General features: G+C 45.4%; 1 protein-coding gene across 1 annotated transcript; it reads right to left on the reverse strand.

Moving 5' to 3' along the window:
• Positions 1-5749: 5749 nt before the first annotated feature.
• On the reverse strand, positions 5750-9188 carry LOC119322232 (probable LRR receptor-like serine/threonine-protein kinase At3g47570). The gene is made up of 2 exons (XM_037595730.1): positions 6549-9188; positions 5750-6436 (listed from the first exon to the last, which is right to left on the reverse strand). The coding sequence occupies exons 1-2, from the start codon at positions 9178-9180 to the stop codon at positions 6015-6017; spliced, it is 3054 nt and encodes a 1017-aa protein (XP_037451627.1). The 5' UTR covers positions 9181-9188; the 3' UTR covers positions 5750-6014.
• Positions 9189-25547: the final 16359 nt, after the last annotated feature.

Consider the following 25547-nt stretch of genomic DNA (forward strand, 5'->3'; position numbering starts at 1 on the left):
GTCCCGCCGTCCCACTCCCTCCCCCGTCCATGGCCGACGCCCAGCCAAACTCCGGCGGGCCGGCCGTCGCCCCGCCCGGAATGGCCAAGAAGAAGAAGGGCAAGGCTCCAAGGAAGCCGCGGTCGGAGTGCACGCCGGAGGAGATCGCCAAGTTGGACGCGGAATCAGCGAAGAGGAAGAGCCGGAGGGCGGCCGCCAAGGACAACATCGCCGCGGGATGGGTCGATAGCGGACACAAAACGGACAAAAGTCCATTTGCTCTGGCCCACCCAGTTTGTCCCTTTTACCTCAAACGAACGGGGCCGAACAAAATGGGGTCGCGCGGTGGAGATGGCCTAACACAGCCCAGCATGCACAACCCGGCGAACTACAGCTTGCCCGCTGCACAGGCCAACCATCATCGCGCCTCGGCCTCCCGACCTAGACGGTCTCTCGCGCCGCCTCCCGACCTAGACCGACTTCTCCCTCCCGCGGTCCCGCTGTCCGCGGTGCGAGCGCTGCCGTTCGTCGCCCTCCCGACCTCCCGCCGCCGCGCGGCTACCTGGCTCCGCTGCCACGACCGTCGAAGGTACTGCTCTTGCCTGCGGGCCTCCACCCTGCCGCAGACAATGAGTATGCAGGGTATTTTTGTTTTTTCTTGTACCTGATTCTTGGTTTGTGTGTGCACGTCTTGATGCCCCAGCACCTAGCTCCAATAAATCACCAGGTCATCTTCATGTTGTATAAACAGAGCTAGAATTGGATGCAATTGATATTTTGAACAGAACTGCGTTGAGGTTACATTCTAGATTTATTAAGAAGTCAACATTCCAACTCTCAATTTATCCTGAAAGGTTATTCGAATACTAGATATTTCCATGGAGTCGTCAATGGCAGACACAAGAAAAAAATTATTCATTCCCTACAACAGGAAGAGGGAACGATTGAGGGGCATGAGCAACTTAAATCCTACATCATTAATTATTATAACATTTTGTTCGGAGCCCCAGAGGAAGGAAACTTCTCGATGGATGAGTCCCGAATAGATGACATCCCCCAGGTCTCTGATGAGGAAAATGGACTTCTAACAGCCCCGTACACCGAGGAGGAAGTTAGAAATGCAGTTTTCTTAATGGAGCACAACAAAGCCCCGGGTCCGCATAGTTTTCCCGCTGAGTTCTATCAGAACTTCTGGGAAGTCATCAAACCGGATCTCCTACTTTTGTTTAGTGACCTACATGCGGGCCAACTAGAATTGTTTCGCTTAAACTTCAGTGAGATTATTTTATTATTTTATTACCTAAGGTTAATGAGGCTGAAAGGATACAACAATATAGACCTATTTGCCTCCTTAATTATGTTTTAAAATATTTACGAAGGTTGCGACGATCAGGCTAAATACGGTTGCTGAACACGTGGTTCATCCTCCACAGACTGCTTTTATGCAAGGGAGACACATCTTAGATGGAGTTGTCATCCTTCATGAAACAATTCATGAATTACATCGAAAAAAATTGAATGGGGTGGTACTCAAATTAGACTTTGGAAAAGCTTATGACAAAGTCAAATGACCATTTCTTCAACAGACTCTCAGAATGAAAGGATTTTCTGCAGAGTGGCGCGCTATGATCCATAGCTTCTTTTCTGGAGGTAGTGTTGCCATTAAGGTCAATGATGACATTGGACACTATTTTCAAACAAAAAAGGGGTTGCGACAAGGTGACTCCATATCGCCCATGCTATTCAATATAGTGGTGGATATGCTAGCGGTCATGATTGAGCGTGCCACGGTTGATGGCCAAATTGATGGGGTAGTAAATCATCTAGTTGATGGTGGTCTCTCTATACTTCAATATGCTGACGATACGATTCTCTTCATGGATCATGACCTCGAGAAAGCGAGAAATCTGAAATTAATTTTATCCGCATTCGAGCAACTCTCAGGTCTTAAGATCAATTTTCACAAAAGTAAGTTGTTTTGGTTTGGCGAGGCTCAAGACGACTCCCACCTATACGCCGAATTATTCGGATGCGGGTTGGGCCAGTTTCCGATCACATATTTGGGGATACTGATACATTATCGGAGACTCATAAATGTTGAATGGAAACACGTCGAGGAGAGACTGCAAAAAAGACTTAGCAGTTTGAAAGGTAAACTGCTATCTCTGGGTGGAAGGTTGGTCCTCATAAATTCAGTACTAAGTAACACGGTACTATATATGATTTCCTTCTTCCAATTGCCGAAAGGAGTTTTACATAGATTAGATTATTTCCGATCAAGATTCTTTTGGCAAGGAGATAGCGAGAAAAAGAAATATCGACTGGCTAAATGGAGTGTGGTTTGCCGTCCCAAAGACCAAGGTGGGTTGGGCATTCATGACCTTGAGGTTAAGAATAGGGCCCTCCTCGGCAAATGGTTGTTTAAATTAATGACGGGAGATGGTGTATGGCAAACCCTCATGAGAAGGAAATATGTGGGTTCCAAGGCGGTATCTCAAGTATACTGGAAGCCAGGGGATTCTCACTTCTGGGCAGGTCTGATGGCTACGAAGAAATATTTCTTCTCCTATGGATCCTTCTCGATTAAGGACGGCTCGAAAATTAGATTCTGGGAGGACAAGTGGCTGGGAAATTCCACACTCCGGGAACAATATCCGGCTCTATATAACATTGTGTGTCATAAGGGTGATATTATCGCCACGGTAATGGAATCATTTCTGCCAAATGTGACGTTCAGAAGAGATTTAAATTGGACCCAGACTTCAATCATGGTATATCCTGCTCCAGCGTTTGTCCATGGTGCATTTGTCACATGGGTCTGATGTATTTCGATGGAACCTACATGGGAATGGACAATTCTCAGTGGAGTCTATGTATAGAGCGTTAATCCAGTCTGATGTGCCAGTTGATAATAACAAGAAGATCTGGAAGATGAAAATACCTCTAAAGAATAACATCTTTGCATGGTATCTTCGTCGCGGAGTCATTCTTACTAAAGATAACCTTCTTAAGAGAAATTGGCATGGAAGCCCGCAATGTGTCTTTTGTCACCATGATGAGACAATAAAACATTTATTCTTTCAATGCAAATTGGCTCGTTCTATATGGTCAGTCATCTAGATAGCTTCTGGCTTGTATCCTCCTTGCAGTGTTGCTAATGTATTTGGCAACTGGTTACATGGGATAGATTACAGGTTCAGAACTATTCTTAGGGTGGGAGCGCTTGCCGTTATTTGGTCGCTTTGGCTATGTAGAAATGATAAGGTGTTTAACGATAAAAGTACTTCTCTGATGCAGGTTATCTACAGGTGTACCGGGACTCTTCGTTTATGGTCCTCTCTACAACGTGTGGAGAATCGAGACCTGTTTACGAAGGTGTGTACACGATTGGAGGATACGGCGAGGGATACTTTTACCCAACATGGATGGCAGCATGATCTTAGGATTGGTCCACCTCCGCTTTAGGCGTTATACATACTCTGTTTCTTTGTATTTCGCCTTCTTAATTTTCGTTTCTGTGAGAGAACTTTTTTGGCTGTGTGCATCGTAGTTATGTAGAGACCGGGTGTAATACTTAAACCTTTTAAGTAATAAAGCGTCCCTTTTCGATTTTTTTTGAGAAATTTTCGGAAAAATAAAAATAAAATAAAAAAATAAAATAAATTTTCTTATGGGTTAATAAGCTACCCCATCGAACGAAACGTTCGATCTGGAGGTGATCCCCCACAGAGCAGAAGCGTTCGATCTGGGTGGAACCGCCCAGCGAACGAAATCACCCTGCCGACACCTCGCTCTCAGCACGACCCCTCTGGATGGCCCATAGGCCCAGTTAAATAGGAGTAATTGGTTGCGGAAAAATGCCATGAGCAAAAAAACTATATATATATTCTTATATTAAGAAAAAGGAACAAAGACATAAATTTACAGTTTGCCATGCCCTATGTATACAAGAATGTGATGTTATACTTGAAATAACTGCCATCCTCTAATATAGAAATTTGCAAGGTATATTAAAAAAAAGAGAAAAGTATATTTTTCGTCTCTCAATTTTTGACGGAGTCTAGATTTAATCCCTCAACTACGAAACCGGGTAATTTGCACCTCAAACTTTCAATACGGGACAAATTTTGTCCTTCGACACAACTAAAGCGGTTTCTGAGCTGACTTGGCATGTTTTTGACCGGTCATAGTCCAAGTAGCCGTATTTCTCTATCCTACTGATCCTATCTCTTCTTCCCTCTTGTTATCTCTCTCTAATGGGCATTTCAACGAGCACTTATAGTGCACCGGCTGCACAAGCGCTGTGGTGGCATGCCAGGACGCCGGCGGTGATGACGCCGAGCTAGCGCTTGAGGGGCTCTACAACTTGTCAGGAGCAGCACGGGCTGCCCGCAGCGGCATAGGACTCCTCCACGACTCGTCATGTGTAGGTGCTCCACCTCGCCGTCATAGTAAACCACACCAAAGGAAGCAACGCCGGAGGCCCTAAATCGCTGACGCCCAAATCGTCTTCCTTGACTTCCGTGACTGTCGTCGCACTGCGATCTCCCCCTCTTGCAAGCTCCGGTTCATCCTGTCGGCTTCCTAAGCTCCCCGTGGTCCTACCTAAGCCTCACGCGTCCTCCCCGTGCTTGGTTTCCCAGACGCGCGGACACCCCAGCTTGCTCCAAGGCATGGAGCAGCCTCTCCCCGCTAGCACCCGCCTCGTCCAGATTCCAGAGCGCCGCCGCCGGTGCAAGCTATTTTGCCAACGTGAGGAGCGATTTGCCAGCTCCTTTGCCATGTTGGCGTGGACCGGTCAAACCAGTCAAAATCCATGCTAAGTCGGCAGTGAAACCTGGTCTGCTGATACAAGGGACGAAATTTGTCCGGTATTAAAATTTGAGGTGCAAAATACCTGGTTTCGTAGTTGAGGGACTAAATCTAAACTCTGTGAATAATTGAGGGACGAAAAGTATACGTTTCTCTTAAAAAATTGGTACAATGGCACTCAATGTGTGTTTAACAAGGTAGACCAAGGAGAAAAAATTGGTTTCTCTAAAAACATGGCAAATTTATAAAAAATATAAAGTTTTCATGCAAAAAGATATAAAAAGCAAGAAAGCCTTATGCTACATTTTTTTACTTGGTTTGTTTCAATAAAAAATGCCATGTTCGAAAAAATGGATAAAATTGGCCATGGTCTAACAAAAAAAAATAAAAACGCCATGTAAAAAAATAAAATTGCAATAGTTTAATTAAATTTTGAAAGTGGTCCAAAAAAGTGAAAAAATGTCATGTTCGCACAAATTTGCCATCAATGTTATGCGGTATTTTGGGGTAGTTATAACTGCTAATTTTTTTATGTTGTCAATTTCTTTTGGACCCAGGGTTTACTTCAATCCTGGCCCCACCGCTGCCGATATTGATGGGTCTACTCAAGACAAAGCCTTCAAGAAAATATCTACGTCTTTTAAGAGTGGATTTTTTTACTCTCAAGCACCATAGAGCCTGAAATTTTAAATCATTCAAAATTCAACTTTTTAAGTTTCAAAAAAAATCTGAAAATAAATACTCAAATACTTATAGATGTATAATAAGATTTGTTAACATGATGCCTACATGTTTGTAAAAACAAGGAAATCACGGTTAAAGATAAAAGTATGTCCAGGTTGTTAGGAAAAGCATGTGTTGTGCAAGATAAGAGAACACACATGACACAACATTTGTTAACAAGGTTCAACAAAAGAGTCTGTCCTACAGGCATAAATAAGTGGGCTCCTCCCTACAGTATATTGTGCCATGATGGTTACAGAAGTGGTGCTCTCTATTTATGAGGCTCAGGTTACAGGATTCACAAATATAATCTAACCTTAAATCCTATTACAACACAAAGTCCACAAAACATATCATCATACACTTAAGTATTTAACCAAAGATTCCCTAAATAATTATTGAACCAAATATATGGAAAGGCATACTAGAGTATAGTGTGACGGAAGTTCAATAGAAACCAAACCACACTGACATCACCGAACTAGTCTAGCTAAGAGCTCTTAGCCCGAGGCCTTTTCCCTTGCCAATTCAGAGGCAAAGTGATCCTTTTTTATGTCCTTCAGCTTCAAAACCACATCGTTCATTGTCATCCTTTGCTCAGGGGATTCGCTCGAACAAATCAGACCTAGCTCAAATATCGACACAAGCAGGTTGGCATCAAACCGTGTGGAAGACGATGCTGGAGACCAAGTAGTACTGCTTTGCTGATGAAATCTGTGATCAATGTCCTCACGCTGTAGGAACCTCTCATCCACAACATCCATGAGCATTGATGGAAATGCTTGGGATACCCACTGCCTGAGGCTGAATTCTCCAATGAACATGGGACCCGTAGGACTCTTCCCAGTGAAGACTTCAAGAAGCATGATCCCAAAGCTAAACACATCACTTTTCCTTGAAGCCTTCCCCATGAGTGCAAGCTCTGTTCAAGGAAAAAAGGTTCAAGAGTACTATGATTAATAATAGCAATAACTAGCATCCTTCCAATAAGTTGATAAAGCTTGATTATACCAAGTATATATGTATGTATGTACCTGGTGCCATGTACCCAATTGTTCCTGGCATACTTGCTGAAATCATGGAGTTGTCATCACCGGTAAGTAATTTAGCAATTCCAAAGTCCGCAACATGTGATGTCATCTCCTCATCGAATAACACATTACTAGGTTTGAGGTCACAGTGTAGGACAACTTGATGATGATGATGGTGCAGATATTCCATTGCCTCAGCCACGCCAAGCATAGTATCCAATCTTTTGATGAACCCCAGTGGTTCCCTAATTCCTCCATGCAAATGTGACTCCAAGCTGCCATTCAGCATGTACTGAAGCAACAATGCTCTGAAATCCATGTTGGAACAAGTATTCAGTATCCTTATTAAGTTGCGATGCCTAGCCATCCGCAACACTTCACATTCAGCATCAAAGCTCCTCATGGCTCGCTCGACATGCATGTTGAGCACTTTTACTGCAACCACCAAACCATCACCCAGTTGGGCCTTGAAAACTTTGCCAAAGTTTCCAGCTCCAAGGAGGTTGCTCTCGTTGAAGTTTTCTGTAGCACGTGCAATCTCATGGTAGGATACTAACTTGTGTCTGATAACATCAGCTATGTGAATGGAATTTGCAACATTTTGATGCTTTTTCTTCTTCCTTTTGTCAAGAAGGTATACACACGCTGCTAAGGCACCAACTGCTACGATGCCAGCAGGGAGTATGAACCTGAGAAAGTGCTGACTATGAGTTGACTTGTCCAAACATGGTGAGAATCCAATACGTGGAGCACCGCACAGTCCCTTATTCCCAATCAATGATTGCAAGCTTAGGCTTGAGAAAACACCTCCATTTGGTATTTGCCCTTGTAGCTCATTAAAGGAGAGGTTCAGATCAGTAAGGTAGGTAAAATTTGCAAGGTAATTTGGTATTCCACCTGAAAGATTGTTATAGGATAGGTCCAGAGTTGCTAAGTTGGTCAAATGATGAAAACTATCTGGTATTGAATCGTCAAATGAGTTCTGAGATAGATTTAGATAGCTTAACATCACAAGCTGTCCAAATGAACTAGGGAGGCGACCAACGAAGAGATTAGAAGATAAGTCTATTTTGTCAATGGCTTGCATGTGGCTTAGGTCAGAAGGCAAGGCTCCTGTTAGGGTGTTATGGAACAGACTTAATTCTATAAGGTTATCAAGATGAAATAGGTGTGATGGTATAGTCGAAGATAGATTGTTAGAGGACAGGAAAATATACTGTATTGTAGTAATATTTACTAGGCCATCTGGTATGGAGCCAGAGAATTTATTATCATTGAGAGCTATAACTACAATGTTCTTCAGCATACCTGATTGTGCGGGGATTGGTCCAGTCATGCTGTTTTCAGAGAGATCAAGTGCCTCGAGATTCTCCAACATCATGATGGATTCTGGGATTTCTCCAGTTAGTTGGTTGTCGCTGAAGCTTATTTTACGGATATCACTTAGATTTGACAGTGTAGCTGGAAACCTGCCGGTTAACTTGTTCCTGATTGCTGTAAATTCTAATAGATTCTGAGAGAGGTTTCCAACATAGTTAGGAAGACTCCCAGTGAATGAGTTTGTTGATATGGCAAGGATTTGAAGCTGCCTACAGTTACAAAGGCTGCCCAAGAAATCAAGGTTCCCTTGGAGGTGATTCATTCGGATATCAAGATGAAAAAGAGATCTAATGTTGCCAAGTGTTGATGGTACTGTTGCGGTCAACAGATTTGATTCCAATACCAAGAACTGTAGATCGGACAAGTTCCCTAGAAAGGCAGGAAAGGAGCCCGTAAGTTGATTGTATGAAAGATGCAGCACAGTGAGTTGGCTGAGTTTCCCCAGTTCCACTGGAATCTGGCCGCTTAGGTTGCAGAATGAGATGTCAAGCACGGAGAGCATGGTTAGGTTGCCGAGCACACTGGGGATTGAGCCAACAAGTTCATTCCGGCCTATAGAAACGAAGGAGAGTCGTGGCAGTTTAGCGAGCCATGTTGGCACAGTATCAACAAAGAGATTTCCACCAATCGAGATTACCTCAAGGTTGTGGCAGTCTTCTAGGCCTGATGGGAGATGACCAGTAAATTTGTTCCGATGGAGGGCTATCTTTCGTAACAGGGGGAGATTAAAGCTTTGGTTGCTTGGTATAGGCCCAGTTAGGTTGTTGGTTCCCAGCAACAAGATCTCAAGCCTAGACATGTTGAATATGGTAGGAGGTACTGGACCTGACAGACTGTTGTGGCCAAGGTCAAGAATTCTAATACGAGGTAACCTTGCAAGAACATCAGGGATGGAGCCAGTGAGGCTTGTGTTGGTGAGGTTGAGGACATGGAGGAAAGAAAGGTTACCAAGATGAGGGATGAGGCCTCCTTGGAGCGGCATATCCGGCAGCGACACAGCAGTCACACGTTGCTGATGTCGCCGGCTGCACGACACACCCACCCAGCTGCAGAAGGACTTGTTTCTTGTCCAGCCATCGCGAAGGATGCCGAGGGGGTCCGAGAGCTGGGATTTGAATGCGAGCAGCGCCGCAAGATCACCGGTGGTGTTGCTGCCGGCGTGATCCGAAGCATCTGCTGCCCCAGCCGCCGCTGACAGCAACAGTACGGATGCTATTAGCTGTAGGTGGTGAATGTGCAGTGGAAGTTGGCCCATGGTTTTCGTCTCTGAGGAACTTGTTTTTGGTTCCTTTCTCTGCGCTCTAGATCGCCTCTTAAACACCCAACCCATCAGATCGTAATCATGTTGGGCGTCAACGTCAAGTAGCCACCCACCATCGACCTTGACTCCAGCTTTCACATTATGCAATCAACGCTTGGTGTTTCATTGCTGATAGGGATGTAACTGGACATGACCCTGACCTTGACCCTGACTAGACCGCCACCAACACACGGCGGTCCTCTAACGTCCCTACAAAGACCAGAAAAGCAGAGCCCGAGTAAACCACCAGCAAAGGAGTAGAAATTTCTGCCGTCAAACACAACCCCACTAAAATGAGATCATGATCTGCAGCAGCAAAACCATGGGTAACTTCCCGGTTGGCTTGATTCCAAAGACCTTGGCTTGGCTTATACAGTATTGATGTAACACAGCCCTTCGACTACCAGTGCCATGTACTCCCTCCGTCCGGAAATACTTGTCATCAAAATAGATGAAAATGGATGTATCTAGAACTAAAATACATCTAGATGCATCTATTTCAATGACAAGTATTTCCGGACGGAGGGAGTAGTTTTGTGGTGCTCCGTTTGATACGATGGAACGGGTCGAAGCCAGCGCTCCCGTCCCTATCGGAATCATGGTCTGCAGCAACTTTGTAATGGAAATCCATGTAGCAGATCAAGTGGGCACACTGATGTACTTACATTCAGCTCGGCTGTTACTCATGCTTGCTGAAGGTGATCCGACTTACACACAACAGAAAATAGCATCGACATAAAAAAAGAAGAAGGCAAAAGGACCATATCGTCACAAAAAATATATCAATCCGCCTTCTTCTAGCTAGGGCAGCAGTAAAGCATGACATATAGGTGAAGGAAAAAAAACCGTGTACCATGTCGCTTATCTTTATCTTTACCTAATAAGAAAGTATCGATCGCTACTGGCCGCTCACCGTCACGGTATTTTTACAGAAAAATCTTGCAGTTTTGTCTAATCCAGTGCGCAGTCCATGAGTAAAAAAACGTTTCGTTAGGGTAACCGCCCTCAATTTCCCCTCCGTGCCACCACGCACGTGAGATGCCCGTCCACCTGTTTTCGCGCCGCCACCCACCGGAGACCACTTGCCGGCCGCCACTGACGAGGGCCCCACGCCGGCGATCTCCTCTCAGCCCACCTGCCTCCCCTTTCCTCTCTGTTCTTTTGCTTCTCTCTCCGCCCGTTGTTCATCCGCGACCGACCGAGCTCGCCCCAATCCATGGCCCTCTCCTTCCGCCCAGATCTGGTCCGTCGAGACTAGCCATTGAGTATTGCCGGGCAACGCTACTTGTGCACTTTAGTGATACACGTTCCATATAGCTTTTTTGCATGTATATATATATCCTCGTATCTTCTCTTGTGTCATAAGTTGTTCCCGCAGATACTTGATTGTTATCTTGGTTTGAGAATTTCGGATAGTGGTCATATAAACAAAACCAATAATATAAGAGACAAAAGCTTTTAAGCAAAGAGAAAAACAAAGAACTTGTAAGCAATAGTCATAGCATCGTCACATTGCATATCAAATTGCCGTACTTGATAATCTTGGATCAACGTGAGAGAAACACCAGAAACCATACACATATAGCATACTTGGAATAGAAAGTCTATACATTTTGTCTCTCATAGGTTGTGCACAAGTTTCATATCCGCCAATTGAGCAATTGTGCAACAAGAGCGTTTTCCGTGCATTCCACATTTTGTGCCCATTTCTTGGTTGTACAACCCCATTTATCTATGCATGTGTGTGTTTCCGTGTGCAAGTGCCACTCCTTGCTATTGGTCTACTTGTTTCACTTGTGAATTTGTGAATCTCTTTCAACAATATTGAGTCTTGCTAACAATTGCATAAATTTTGTGCCACTATCCTAACCAAGCTCCTCAATAAGCTTTACTTGTCTAGGTGTGAGAAACAAACACGGTACGCATTCTATTATCATAACATTACATTGAGTGATACTCGATACATCATCAATCTTCGGAAAAGATAACTTTGGTTTTGTTCTCTCATTTCCTACTCACCACTACTTAATCATGATGGATAGACCGAGCACTTCTTCAAATCCACTTTCGACGAGCATGACACACCGAACGACTAAATATCCAAGACCCGACTCTTTGGAGTGCAACGAGCCTTGCATCAAGAAAATGAAGCTTTGGGTGACCGCATCGAGTAACTCGCCACCAACTTGCGTCAATCCGAAGAAAAAACAAGAGACTACCTCGACGCCAAGCTTTCTACCCAAATGGAAGAGTTTTGTGCCATGATGGTTAACCGCGCTTCTTCCACTTCGTCTTCGTCATGACCACCAAGAACGTCAAGCTTCAAAAAAAATCCATTCCATGGCAATAGTTCACAAGACCACATTAGAGCATTGACCTACAACATTTGCATAATTCATTCAATTTCATCATCAAATGTGTGATCGTGCAACTGACATTCAACTCCAAAATAATTTGATTGAGTGTATATGGACTCACCTTGGCAACCAATAAATGTATTGAATCGATTTTTTCAATGTATATGTGACAATTTAAGTTTCATTCGGTTTGTAAACTATGAAATATTTATTTGGTTGTAAATTATTTTTTATTATTGTGTAAAACTATGTGATTTTTTTGGTTGTGCAATGCTTTATTATAGTTTAAATATACAAATGAAAACATTGTGCACATTTGACCGCTGGCCAGCCTGACGGACCAAATGGGTAAACCAGTTGGGCGCACTCCACTGCCATGAAAAGACAAATGCGTCTGGATGCAGCATCTTTACCCATCCTAAACGGATGAAATTTGTGTCTGGTCAGTTGGCCTTACGAGCTGGGGGGCCGGGGCGTGAAGTGGAGGTTGCGCGACGCAGTGCGGGCGTTGTCCCTACTCTCGTGGTTTGGATGGAGGCAAACATGACGAGGCGAGATTCAACGGCTGAGAGCATCTTCAGTCGCGCCCCTAACAGCCCCTCAGGGCGATTTTTTTCGTGCCGGCATCGAAAAAATCCACAGTCACGTCTTCAGGACGCCGAAATCCGCCAGCTCGATTTGTTTTTGGGCCCGGCGATCTCAGGCCGAACCCAGCGCACTGGGGGCCGCTCGGGGGGTCCGGCGGTAGGGAAAAACACGCCTGGGCCACACTGTCAGGCGAAAAGTCAAGGCAATTGTCCAAACTCACCCCCACCCCCGCGCGCTCGATCGCCACCCTACCGATCCAGTCGCCACCCACTGCCCACCATCGCTTGATAGGCCTTCCCCACCGGAAAAAGAAAGAAGGTTTCGCCGCGGCAACCTCTCCACCACCTTCCTGGGCGAGTTTCCCAGTGCTCCGGCCACGCGGGGAGGGATACCGGTGGCTGTGCGCCCACCACGCCTGCCAGATGCTCGGCGATTTGTCTTCTCGGTGAATGGACTTGAACAATGAGGAGGCGCTCATGGCGCTGCTGGAGGAAGAAGCTGATATTGGGGAACGTTGCAGAAAATAAAAAAAATTCTACGGTTTCACCAAGATCCATCTATGAGTTCATCTAAGCAACGAGTGATAGGAGTGCATCTACATACCTTCGTAGATCGCGAGCGGAAGCGTTCAAGAGAACGGGGATGATGGAGTCGTACTCGCCGTGATCCAAATCACCGATGACCAAGTGCCGAACGGACAGCACCTCCGTGTTCAACACACGTACGGAGCGGATGACGTCTCCTCCTTCTTGATCCAGCAAGGGGGAAGGAGAGGTTGAGGAAGAAGGCTCCAGCAGCAGCACGATGGCGTGGTGATGGTGGAGAGGCAGTACTCCGACAGGGCTTCGCCAAGCACTTAACGGAGGAGGAGAGGTGTTGGGGAGGGGAGGGGCTGCGCCTTGGATGTTCTCCGCAGCCCTCCCCTCGCCCCTCTATTTATAGGGGAAGGGGGAAGGGGGCGACCCCCTCTAGATGAGATCTAGAGGGGGGGCGGCGGCCAAGGGAGGGGGCTTGCCCCCAAAGCAAGGGGGGCACCCCCACTAGGGTTTCCCCCCAAACCCTAGGCGCATGGGCCCGGGGGGGGGAGAGGGGGGCGCCCAGCCCTCCAAGGGCTGGTTCCCTGCCCCCTACAACCCATGAGGCCCTTCGAGAGGGGTGGCCCCTCCCGGTGGACCCCCGGAACCCCTCCGGTGGCCCCGGTACAATACCGATATGCCCCCGAAACTTTCCGGTGACCGTATGATAACTTCCCATATATAAATCTTTACCTCCGGACCATGCTGAAACTCCTTGTGACGTCTAGGATCTCATCCGGGACTCCGAACAACATTCGGTAATCACATACAAGTCTTCCTAATAACCCTAGCATCACCGAACATTAAGTGTGTAGACCCTACGGGTTCGGGAGACATGCAGACATGACCGAGACGGCTCTCCGGTCAATAACCAACAGCGGGATCTGGATACCCATGTTGGCTCCCACATGCCCCTAGATGATCTCATCGGATGAACCACGATGTCGAGGATTCAATCAACCCCGCATACAATTCCCTTTGTCAAACGGTACGTTACTTGCCCGAGACTCGATCGTCGGTATCCCAATACCTCGTTCAGTCTCGTTACCGGCAAGTCACTTTTACTCGTACCGTAATGCATGATCCCGTGACCAAACACTTGGTCACTTTGAGCTCATTATGATGATGCATTACCGAGTGGGCCCAGAGATACCTCTCCGTCATACGGAGTGACAAATCCCAGTCTCGATCCGTGTCAACCCAACAGACACTTTCGGAGATACCTGTAGTGCACCTTTGTAGTCACCCAGTTACGTTGTGACGTTTGGCACACCCAAAGCACTCCTACGAGATCCGGGAGTTACACGATCTCATGGTCTAAGGAAAAGATACTTGACATTGGAAAATCTCTAGCAAAACGAACTACACGATCTTGTGCTATGCTTAGGATTGGGTCTTGTCCATCACATCATTGTCCTAATGATGTGATCCCGTTGTCAACGACATCTAATGTCCATAGTCAGGAAACCATGACTATCCCTTGACCAACGAGCTAGTCAACTAGAGGCTTTCTAGGGACGTATTGTGGTCTATGTATTCACACGTGTATTACGATTTCCGGATAATACAATTATAGCATGAATAAAAGACAATTATCATGAACAAGGAAATATAATAATAATCCTTTTATTATTGCCTCTAGGGCATATTTCCAACAGTCTCCCACTTGCACTAGAGTCAATAATCTAGTTACATTGTGATGAATCGAACACTCATAGAGTTCTGGTGTTGATCATGTTTTGCTCGCGGAAGAGGTTTAGTCAATGGATCTGTGACATTCAGATCCGTATGTACTTTGCAAATACCTATGTCTCCATCTTGAACATTTTCACGGATGGACTTGAAATGATGCTTGATGTGCCTGGTCTTCTTGTGAAACCTGGGCTCCTTGGCAAGGGCAGTAGCTCCAGTGTTGTCACAGAAGAGTTTGATCGGCCCCGACGCATTGGGTATGACTCCTAGGTCGGTGATGAACTCCTTCACCCAAATTGCTTCATGCGCTGCCTCCGAGGTTGCCATGTACTCCGCTTCACATGTAGATCCCGCCACGACGCTCTGCTTGCAGCTGCACTAGCTTACTGCCCCACCATTCAACATATACACGTATCCGGTTTGTGACTTAGAGTCATCCAGATCTGTGTCGAAGCTAGCATCGACGTAACCCTTTATGACGAGCTCTTCGTCACCTGCATAAACGAGAAACATGTCCTTTGTCCTTTTCAGGTACTTCAGGATATTCTTGACCACTGTCTAGTGTTCCTTGCCGGGATTACTTTGGTACCTTCCTACCAAACTTACGGCAAGGTTTACATCAGGTCTGGTACACAACATGGCATACATAATAGATCCTATGGCTGAGGCATAGGGGATGACGCTCATCTCTTCTTTATCTTTTGCCGTGGTCGGGCATTGAGCCGAGCTCAATCTCACACCTTGCAATACAGGCAAGAACCCTTTCTTGGACTGATCCATTTTGAACTTCTTCAAAATCTTATCAAGGTATGTGCTTTGTGAAAGACCTACGAGGCGTCTCGATCTATCCCTATAGATTTTGATGCCTAATATGTAAGCAGCTTCTCCAAGGTCCTTCATTGAAAAACCCTTATTCAAGTAGGCCTTAAAGTTGTCCAAGAATTCTATATCATTTTCCATCATAAGTATGTCATCTACATATAATATGAGAAATGCTACAGATCTCCCACTCACTTTCTTGTAAATGCAGGCTTCTCCATAAGTCTGCATAAACCCAAACGCTTTGATCATCTCATCAAAGTGAATGTTCCAACTCCGAGATGCTTGCACCAGCCCATAAATGGATCGCTGGAGCTTGCATACTTTGTTAGCATTCTTAGGATCGACAAAACCTTCCGGCTGCATCATATACAGCTCTTCCTTAAGATAACCGTTAAGGAATGCAGTTTTGACGTCCATCTGCCATATCTCATAATCATAGTATGCGGCAATTGCTAACATGATTCGGATGGACTTAAGCTTCGCTACGGGAGAGAAAGTCTCATCGTAGTCAATCCCTTGAATTTGTCGATAACCCTTAGAAACAAGTCGAGCTTTATAGATGGTGACATTTCCATCTGCGTCCGTCTTCTTCTTAAAGATCCATTTGTTTTCTATCGCTCGCCGATCATCGGGCAAGTCAGTCAAAGTCCATACTTCGTTTTCATACATGGATTCTATCTCGGATCGCATTGCTTCTAGCCATTTGTTGGAATCTGGGCCCGCCATCGCTTCTTCATAGTTCGAAGGTTCACCGTTGTCTAACAACATGATTTCCAGGACAGGGTTGCCATACCACTCTGGTGTGGAACGTGTCCTTGTGGACCTATGGAGTTCAGTAGCAACTTGATCCGAAGTACCTTGATCATCATCGTTAATTTCCTCTCCAGTCGGTGTAGGCACCACAGGAACATTTTCCTGAGCTGTACTACTTTCTGGTTCAAGAGGTAGTACTTCATCGAGTTCTACTTTCCTCCCACTTACTCCTTTCGAGAGAAACTCCTTTTCCAGAAAGGATCCATTCTTGGCAACAAAGATCTTGCCTTCAGATCTAAGGTAGAAGGTAAACCCAATGGTTTCCTTAGGTTATCCTATGAAGACGCATTTTTCCGACTTGGGTTCGAGCTTTTCAGGTTGAAGTTTCTTGACATAAGCATCGCATCCCCAAACTTTTAGAAACGACAGCTTAGGTTTCTTTCCAAACCATAATTTATACGGTGTCGTCTCAACGGATTTAGACGGTGCCCTATTTAAAGTGAATGTAGCTGTCTCTAGAGCGTATCCCCAAAATGATAGCGGTAAATCGGTAAGAGACATAATAGATCGCACCATATCCAGTAGAGTGCGATTACGATGTTCGGACACACCGTTACGCTGAGGTGTTCCAGGCGGCGTGAGTTGTGAAACGATTCCACATTTTCTTAAGTGTATACCAAATTCATGACTTAAATATTCTCCTCCACGATCCGATCGTAAGAATTTTATCTTTCGGTCACGTTGATTCTCTACTTTATTCTGAAATTCCTTGAACTTTTCAAAGGTCTCAGACTTGTGTTTTATCAAGTAGACATACCCATATCTACTTAAGTCATCAGTGAGAGTGAGAACATAACGATATCCTCCGCGAGCCTCAACGCTCATTGGACCACACACATCAGTATGTATGATTTCCAATAAGTTGGTTGCTCGCTCCATTGTTCCGGAGAACGGAGTCTTGGTCATTTTGCCAATGAGGCATGGTTCGCATGTGTCAAGTGATTCATAATCGAGAGACTCTAAAAGTCCATTAGCATGGAGCTTCTTCATGCGCTTGACACCAATGTGACCAAGGCGGCAGTGCGACAAGTATGTGGGACTATCGTTATCAACTTTACATCTTTTGGTATTCACACTATGAATATGTGTAACATTACGTTTGAGATTCATTAAGAATAAACCATTGACCATCGGGGAATGACCATAAAACATATCTCTCATATAAATAGAACAACCATTATTCTCGGATTTAAATGAGTAGCCATCTCGCATCAAACGAGATCCAGATACAATGTTCATGCTCAAACTTGGCACTAAATAATAATTATTGTGGTTTAAAACTAATCCCGTAGGTAAATGTAGAGGTAGCGTGCCGACGGCGATCACATCGACCTTGCAACCATTCCCGACGCGCATCGCCACCTCGTCGTTCGCCAGTCTCCGCTTATTCCGCAGCTCCTGCTGTGAGTTACAAATATGAGCAACGGCACCGGTATCAAATACCCAGGAGTTACTACGAGTGCTGGTAAGGTACACATGAATTACATGTATATCAAATATACCTTTAGTGTTGCCGGCCTTCTTGTCCGCTAAGTATTTGGGGTAGTTCCGCTTCCAGTGACCCTTCCCTTTGCAATAAAAGCACTCGGTCTTAGGCTTGGGTCCATTCTTTGACTTCTTCCTGGCAACTGGCTTACCGGGCGCGGCAACATCTTTGCCGTCCTTCTTGAAGTTCTTCTTACCCTTGCCCTTCTTGAACTTAGTGGTCTTATTGACCATCAACACTTGATGTTCTTTCTTGATTTCAACCTCTGCTGACTTCAGCATTGAAAATACTTCAAGAATGGTCTTCACCATCCCCTGCATATTGTAGTTCAACACAAAGCTCTTGTAGCTCGGTGGGAGCGACTGAAGGATTCTGTGAATGACCGCCTCGTTCGGGAGGTTGATCTCCAGCTGGGACATGCGGTTGTGCAACCCAGACATTTTGAGTATGTGCTCACTGACAGAACTGTTTTCCTCCATCTTACAACTATAGAACTTGTCAGAGACTTCATATCTCTCGACCCGGGCATGAGCTTGAAAAACCATTTTTAGCTCCTCGAACATCTCATATGCTCCGTGTTGCTCAAAATGCTTTTGGAGCCCCGGTTCTAAGCTGTAAAGCATGCCGCACTGAACGTGGGAGTAATCATCAGCACGTGACTGCCAAGCGTTCATAACGTCTTGGTTCTCTGGGATGGGTGCTTCACCTAGTGGTGCTTCTAGGACATAATCTTTCTTGGCTGCTATGAGGATGATCCTCAGGTTCCGGACCCAGTCCGAATAGTTGCTGCCATCATCTTTCAGCTTGGTTTTCTCTAGGAACGCGTTGAAGTTCATGTTGACATGAGCGTTGGCCATTTGATCTACAAGACATATTTTGCAAAGACTTTAGACTAAGTTCATGATAATTAAGTTCATCTAATCAAATTATCTAATGAACTCCCACTCAGATTGACATCCTTCTAGTCATCTAAGTGTTACACGATCCGAGTCGACTAGGCTGTGCCCGATCATCACGTGAGACGGACTAGTCATCATCGGTGAACATCTCCATGTTGATCGTATCTTCCATACGACTCATGTTCGACCTTTCGGTCTCTGTGTTCCGAGGCCATGTCTGTACATGCTAGGCTCGTCAAGTTAACCCTAAGTGTTTTGCATGTGTAAAACTATCTTACACCCGTTGTATGTGAACGTAAGGATCTATCACACCCGATTATCACGTGGTGCTTCGAAACGACGAACTTTAGCACCGGCGCACAGTTAGGGGGAACACTTTCTTGAAATTATTATAAGGGATCATCTTATTTACTACCGTCGTTCTAAGTAAACAAGATGCATAAACATAATAAACATCACATGCAATTATATAATAGTGACATGATATGGCCAATATAATATAGCTCCTTTGATCTCCATCTTCGGGGCTCCATGATCATCTTCGTCACCGGCATGACACCATGATCTCCATCATCATGATCTCCATCATCGTGTCTTCATGAAGTTGTCACGCCAACGACTACTTCTACTTCTATGGCTAACGCGTTTAGCAATAAAGTAAAGTAATTTACATGGCGTTCTTCAATGACACGCAGGTCATACAAAAAAAAGACAACTCCTATGGCTCCTGCCGGTTGTCATACTCATCGGCATGCAAGTCGTGATTCCTATTACAAGAACATGATGTCATACATCACAATATATATCATTCATCATTCATCACAACTTCTGGCCATATCACATCACATGACAATTGCTGCAAAAACAAGTTAGACATCCTCTAATTGTTGTTGCATCTTTTACGTGGCTGCAATTGGGTTCTAGCAAGAACATTTTCTTACCTACGAATAACCACAACATGATTTTGTCAACTTCTATTTACCCTTCATAAGGACCCTTTTCATCGAATCCGCTCCAACTAAAGTGGGAGAGACAGACACCCGCTAGCCACCTTATGCAACTAGTGCATGTCAGTCGGTGGAACCAGTCTCACGTAAGCGTACGTGTAAGGTCGGTCCGGGCCGCTTCATCCCACAATACCACTGAAGCAAAATAAGACTAGCAGCGGCAAGCAAGTTGAAAAGATCTACGCCCACAACAAAATTGTGTTCTACTCGTGCTATAGAGAACTACGCATAGACCTAGCTCATGATGCCACTGTTGGGTAACGTCGCAGAAAATAAAAAAATTTCTATGGTTTCACCACGATCCATCTATGAGTTCATCTAAGCAACGAGTGATAGGAGTGCATCTACATACCTTTGTAGATCGCGAGCGGAAGCGTTCAAGAGCATGGGGATGATGGAGTCGTACTCACCGTGATCCAAATCACCGATGACCAAGTGCCGAACGGACAGCACCTCCGCGTTCAACACACGTACGGAGCGGATGACGTCTCCTCCTTGATCCAGCAAGGGGAAGGAGAGGTTGAGGAAGAAGGCTCCAGCAGCAGCACGACGGCGTGGTGATGGTGGAGAGGCAGTACTCCGTCAGGGCTTCGCCAAGCACTTAACGGAGGAGGAGAGGTGTTGGGGAGGGGAGGGGCTGCCCCTTGGATGTTCTCCGCAGCCCTCCCCTCGCCCCTCTATTTATAGGGGAAGGGGGAAGAGGGCCGGGCCCCTCTAGAAGAGATCTAGAGGGGGGGCGGCGGCCAAGGGAGGGGGCTTGCCCCCAAAGCAAGGGGGGCGCCCCCACTAGGGTTTCCCCCCAAACCCTAGGCGCATGGGCCCAAGGGGGGGGCGCCCAGCCCTCCAGGGGCTCGTTCCCTGCCCCCTACGACCCATGAGGCCCTCCGAGAGGGGTGGCCCCTCCCGGTGGACCCCCGGAACCCCTCCGGTGGCCCCGGTACAATACCGATATGCCCCCGAAACTTTCCGGTGACCGTATGACAACTTCCCATATATAAATCTTTACCTCCGGACCATGCCGGAACTCCTCGTGACGTCTGGGATCTCATCCGGTACTCCAAACAACATTCGGTAATCACATACAAGTCTTCCTAATAACCCTAGCGTCACCGAACCTTAAATGTGTAGACCCTACGGGTTCGGGAGACATGCAGACATGACCGAGACGGCTCTCCGGTCAATAACCAACAACGGGATCTGGATACCCATGTTGGCTCCCACATGCTCCTAGATGATCTCATCGGATGAACCACGATGTCGAGGATTCAATCAACCCCGCATACAATTCCCTTTGTTAAACGGTACGTTACTTGCCTGAGACTCGATCGTCGGTATCCCAATACCTCGTTCAGTCTCGTTACCGGCAAGTCACTTCTACTCGTACCGTAATGCATGATCCCGTGACCAAACACTTGGTCACTTTGAGCTCATTATGATGATGCATTACCGAGTGGGCCCAGAGATACCTCTCCGTCATACGGAGTGACAAATCCCAGTCTCGATCCGTGTCAACACAACAGACACTTTCAAAGATACCTGTAGTGCACCTTTATAGTCACCCAGTTACGTTGTGACGTTTGGTACACCCAAAGCACTCCTACGGGATCCGGGAGTTACACGATCTCATGGTGAAAGGAAAAGATACTTGACATTGGAAAAGCTCTAGCAAAACGAACTACACGATCTTGTGCTATGCTTAGGATTGGGTCTTGTCCATCACATCATTGTCCTAATGATGTGATCCCGTTGTCAACGACATCTAATGTCCATAGTCAGGAAACCATGACTATCCGTTGACCAACAAGCTAGTCAACTAGAGGCTTTCTAGGGACGTATTGTGGTCTATGTATTCACACGTGTATTACAATTTCCGGATAATACAATTATAGCATGAATAAAAGACAATTATCATGAACAAGGAAATATAATAATAATCCTTTTATTATTGCCTCTAGGGCATATTTCCAACAGTCTCCCACTTGCACTAGAGTCAATAATCTAGTTACATTGTGATGAATCGAACACTCATAGAGTTCTGGTGTTGATCATATTTTGCTCACGGAAGTGGTTTAGTCAATGGATCTGTGACATTCAGATCCGTATGTACTTTGCAAATACCTATGTCTCCATCTTGAACATTTTCACGGATGGAGTTGAAACGACGCTTGATGTGCCTGGTCTTCTTGTGAAACCTGGGCCCCTTGGCAAGGGCAATAGCTCCAGTGTTGTCACATAAGAGTTTGATCGGCCCCGACGCATTGGGTATGACTCCTAGGTCGGTGATGAACTCCTTCACCCAAATTGCTTCATGCGCTGCCTTCGAGGCTGCCATGTACTCCGCTTCACATGTAGATCCCGCCACGACTCTCTGCTTGCAGCTGCACCAGCTTACTGTCCCACCATTCAACATATACACCTATCCGGTTTGTGACTTAGAGTCATCCAGATCTGTGTCGAAGCTAGCGTCGACGTATCCCTTTACGACGAGCTCTTCGTCACCTCCATAAATGAGAAACATGTCCTTTGTCCTTTTCAGGTACTTCAGGATATTCTTGACCACTGTCCAGTGTTCCTTGCCGGGATTACTTTGGTACCTTCCTACCAAACTTACGGCAAGGTTTATATCAGGTCTGGTACACAGCATGGCATACATAATAGATCCTATGGCTGAGGCATAGGGGATGACGCTCATCTCTTCTTTATCTTTTGCCGTGGTCGGGCATTGAGCCGAGCTCAATCTCACTCCTTGCAATACAGGCAAGAACCCTTTCTTGGACTGATCCATTTTGAACTTCTTCAAAATCTTATCAAGGTATGTGCTTTGTGAAAGACCTATGAGGCGTCTCGATCTATCCCTATAGATCTTGATGCCTAATATGTAAGCAGCTTCTCCAAGGTCCTTCATTGAAAAACACTTATTCAAGTAGGCCTTAATGCTGTCCAAGAATTCTATATCATTTCCCATCAAAAGTATGTCATCTACATATAATATGAGAAATGCTACAGAGCTCCCACTCACTTTCTTGTAAACGCAGGCTTCTCAATAAGTCTGCATAAACCCAAACGCTTTGATCATCTCATCAAAGCGAATGTTCCAACTGCGAGATGCTTGCACCAGCCCATAAATGGATCGCTGGAGCTTGCATACTTTGTTAGTATTTTTAGGATCGACAAAACCTTCCAGCTGCATCATATACAACGCTTCCTTAACATAGCCGTTAAGGAATGCTGTTTTGACGTCCATCTGCCATATCTCATAATCATAGTATGCGGCAATTGCTAACATGATTCGGATGGACTTAAGCTTCGCTACGGGAGAGAAAGTCTCATCATAGTCAACCCCTTGAACTTGTCGATAACCCTTAGCAACAAGTCGAGCTTTATAGATGGTGACATTACCATCCGCGTCCGTCTTCTTCTTAAAGATCCATTTGTTTTCTATCGCTCGACGATCATCGGGCAAGTCAGTCAAAGTCCATACTTTGTTTTCATACATGGATTCTATCTCGGATTGCATTGCTTCTAGCCATTTGTTGGAATCTGGGCCCGCCATCGCTTCTTCATAGTTCGAAGGTTCACCGTTGTCTAACAACATGATTTCCAGGACAGGGTTGCCATACCACTCTGGTGTGGAACGTGTCCTTGTGGACCTACGAAGTTCAGTAGCAACTTGATCCGAAGTACCTTGATCATCATCATTAATTTCCTCTCCAGTCGGTGTAGGCACCACAGGAACATTTCCCTGAGCTGCACTACTTTCCGGTTCAAGAGGTAGTACTTCATCGAGTTCTACTTTCCTCCCACTTACTCCTTTCGAGAGAAACTCTTTTTCCAGAAAGGATCCGTTCTTAGCAACAAAGATGTTGCCTTCGGATCTAAGGTAGAAGGTATACCTAATGGTTTCTTTGGGGTATCCTATGAAGACATATTTTTCCGACTTGGGTTCGAGCTTTTCAGGTTGAAGTTTCTTGACATAAGCATCGCATCCCCAAACTTTTAGAAACGACATCTTAGGTTTCTTTCCAAACCATAATTCATACGGTGTCGTCTCAACGGATTTAGACGGTGCCCTATTTAAAGTGAATGTAGCTGTCTCTAGAGCGTATCCCCAAAATGATAGCGGTAAATCGGTAAGAGACATCATAGATCGCACCATATCCAATAGAGTGCGATTACGACGTTCGAACACACCATTACGCTGAGGTGTTCCAGGCGGTGTGAGTTGTGAAATGATTCCACATTTTCTTAAGTGTGTACAAAATTCGTGACTTAAATATTCTCCTCCACGATCCGATCGTAAGAATTTTATCTTTCGGTCACGTTGATTCTCTACTTCATTCTGAAATTCCTTGAACTTTTCAAAGGTCTCAGACTTGTGTTTCATCAAGTAGACATACCCATATCTACTCAAGTCATCAGTGAGAGTGAGAACGTAACAATATCCTCCTCGAGCCTCAATGCTCATTGGACCACACACATCGGTATGTATGATTTCCAATAAGTTGGTTGCTCGCTCCATTGTTCCGGAGAACGGAGTCTTGGTCATTTTACCCATGAGGCATGGTTCGCACGTGTCAAATGATTCATAATCGAGAGACTCTAAAAGTCCATCAGTATGGAGATTCTTCATGTGCTTGACACCTATGTGACCAAGGGGCAGTGCCACAAGTATGTGGGACTATCGTTATCAACTTTATATCTTTTGGTATTCACACTATGAATATGTGTAACATTACGTTCGAGATTCATTAAGAATAAACCATTGACCATCGGGGCAAGACCATAAAACATATCTCTCATATAAATAGAACAACCATTATTCTCGGATTTAAATGAGTAGCCATCTCATATCAAACGAGATCCAGATACAATGTTCATGCTCAAACATGGCACTAAATAACAATTATTGAGGTTTAAAACTAATCTCGTAGGTAAATGTAGAGGTAGCGTGCCGACGGCGATCACATCGACCTTGGAACCATTCCCGACGCGCATCGTCACCTCGTCGTTCGCCAGTCTCCGCTTATTCCGCAGCTCCTGCTGTGAGTTACAAATGTGAGCAACGGCACCGGTATCAAATACCCAAGAGTTACTACGGGTACTAGTAAGGTACACATCAATTACATGTATATCAAATATACCTTTAGTGTTGCCGGCCTTCGTGTCCGCTAAGTATTTGGGACAGTTCCTCTTCCAGTGACCCTTCCCTTTGCAATAAAAGGACTCAGTCTCAGGCTTGGGTCCATTCTTTGACTTCTTCCCGGCAACTGGCTTACCGGGCGTGGCAACATCTTTGCCGTCCTTCTTGAAGTTCTTCTTACCCTTGCCCTTCTTGAACTTAGTGGTCTTATTGACCATCAACACTTGTTGTTCTTTCTTGATTTCAACCTCTGCTGACTTCAGCATTAAGAATACTTCAGGAATGGTCTTCACCATCCCTTGCATATTGTAGTTCAACACAAAGCTCTTGTAGCTCGGTGGGAGCGACTGAAGGATTCTGTCAATGACCGCCTCGTCCGGGAGGTTGATCTCCAGCTGGGACAGGCGGTTGTGCAACCTAGACATTTTGAGTATGTGCTCACTGACAGAACTGTTTTCCTCCATCTTACAACTATAGAACTCGTCGGATACTTCATATCTCTTGACCCGGGCATGAGCTTGGAAAACCATTTTCAGCTCCTCGAACATCTCATATGCTCCGTGTTTCTCAAAACGCTTTTGGAGCCCCGGTTCTAAGCTGTAAAGCATGCCGCACTGAACGAGGGAGTAATCATCAGCACGTGATTGCCAAGTGTTCATAACGTCTTGGTTCTCTGGGATGGGTGCTTCACCTAGCGGTGCATCTAGAACATAATCTTTCTTGGCTGCTATGAGGATGATCCTCAGGCTCCGGACCCAGTCCGAATAGTTGCTGCCGTCATCTTTCAGCTTGGTTTTCTCTAGGAACGCGTTGAAGTTCATGTTGACATGAGCGTTGGCCATTTGATCTACAAGACATATTTTGCAAAAGTTTTAGACTAGGTTCATGATAATTAAGTTCATCTAATCAAATTATTTAATGAACTCCCACTCAGATTAGACAT

This window comes from Triticum dicoccoides, chromosome 6B (genome assembly GCF_002162155.2).
Source record: "Triticum dicoccoides isolate Atlit2015 ecotype Zavitan chromosome 6B, WEW_v2.0, whole genome shotgun sequence".
Lineage (NCBI taxonomy): Eukaryota > Viridiplantae > Streptophyta > Magnoliopsida > Poales > Poaceae > Triticum > Triticum dicoccoides.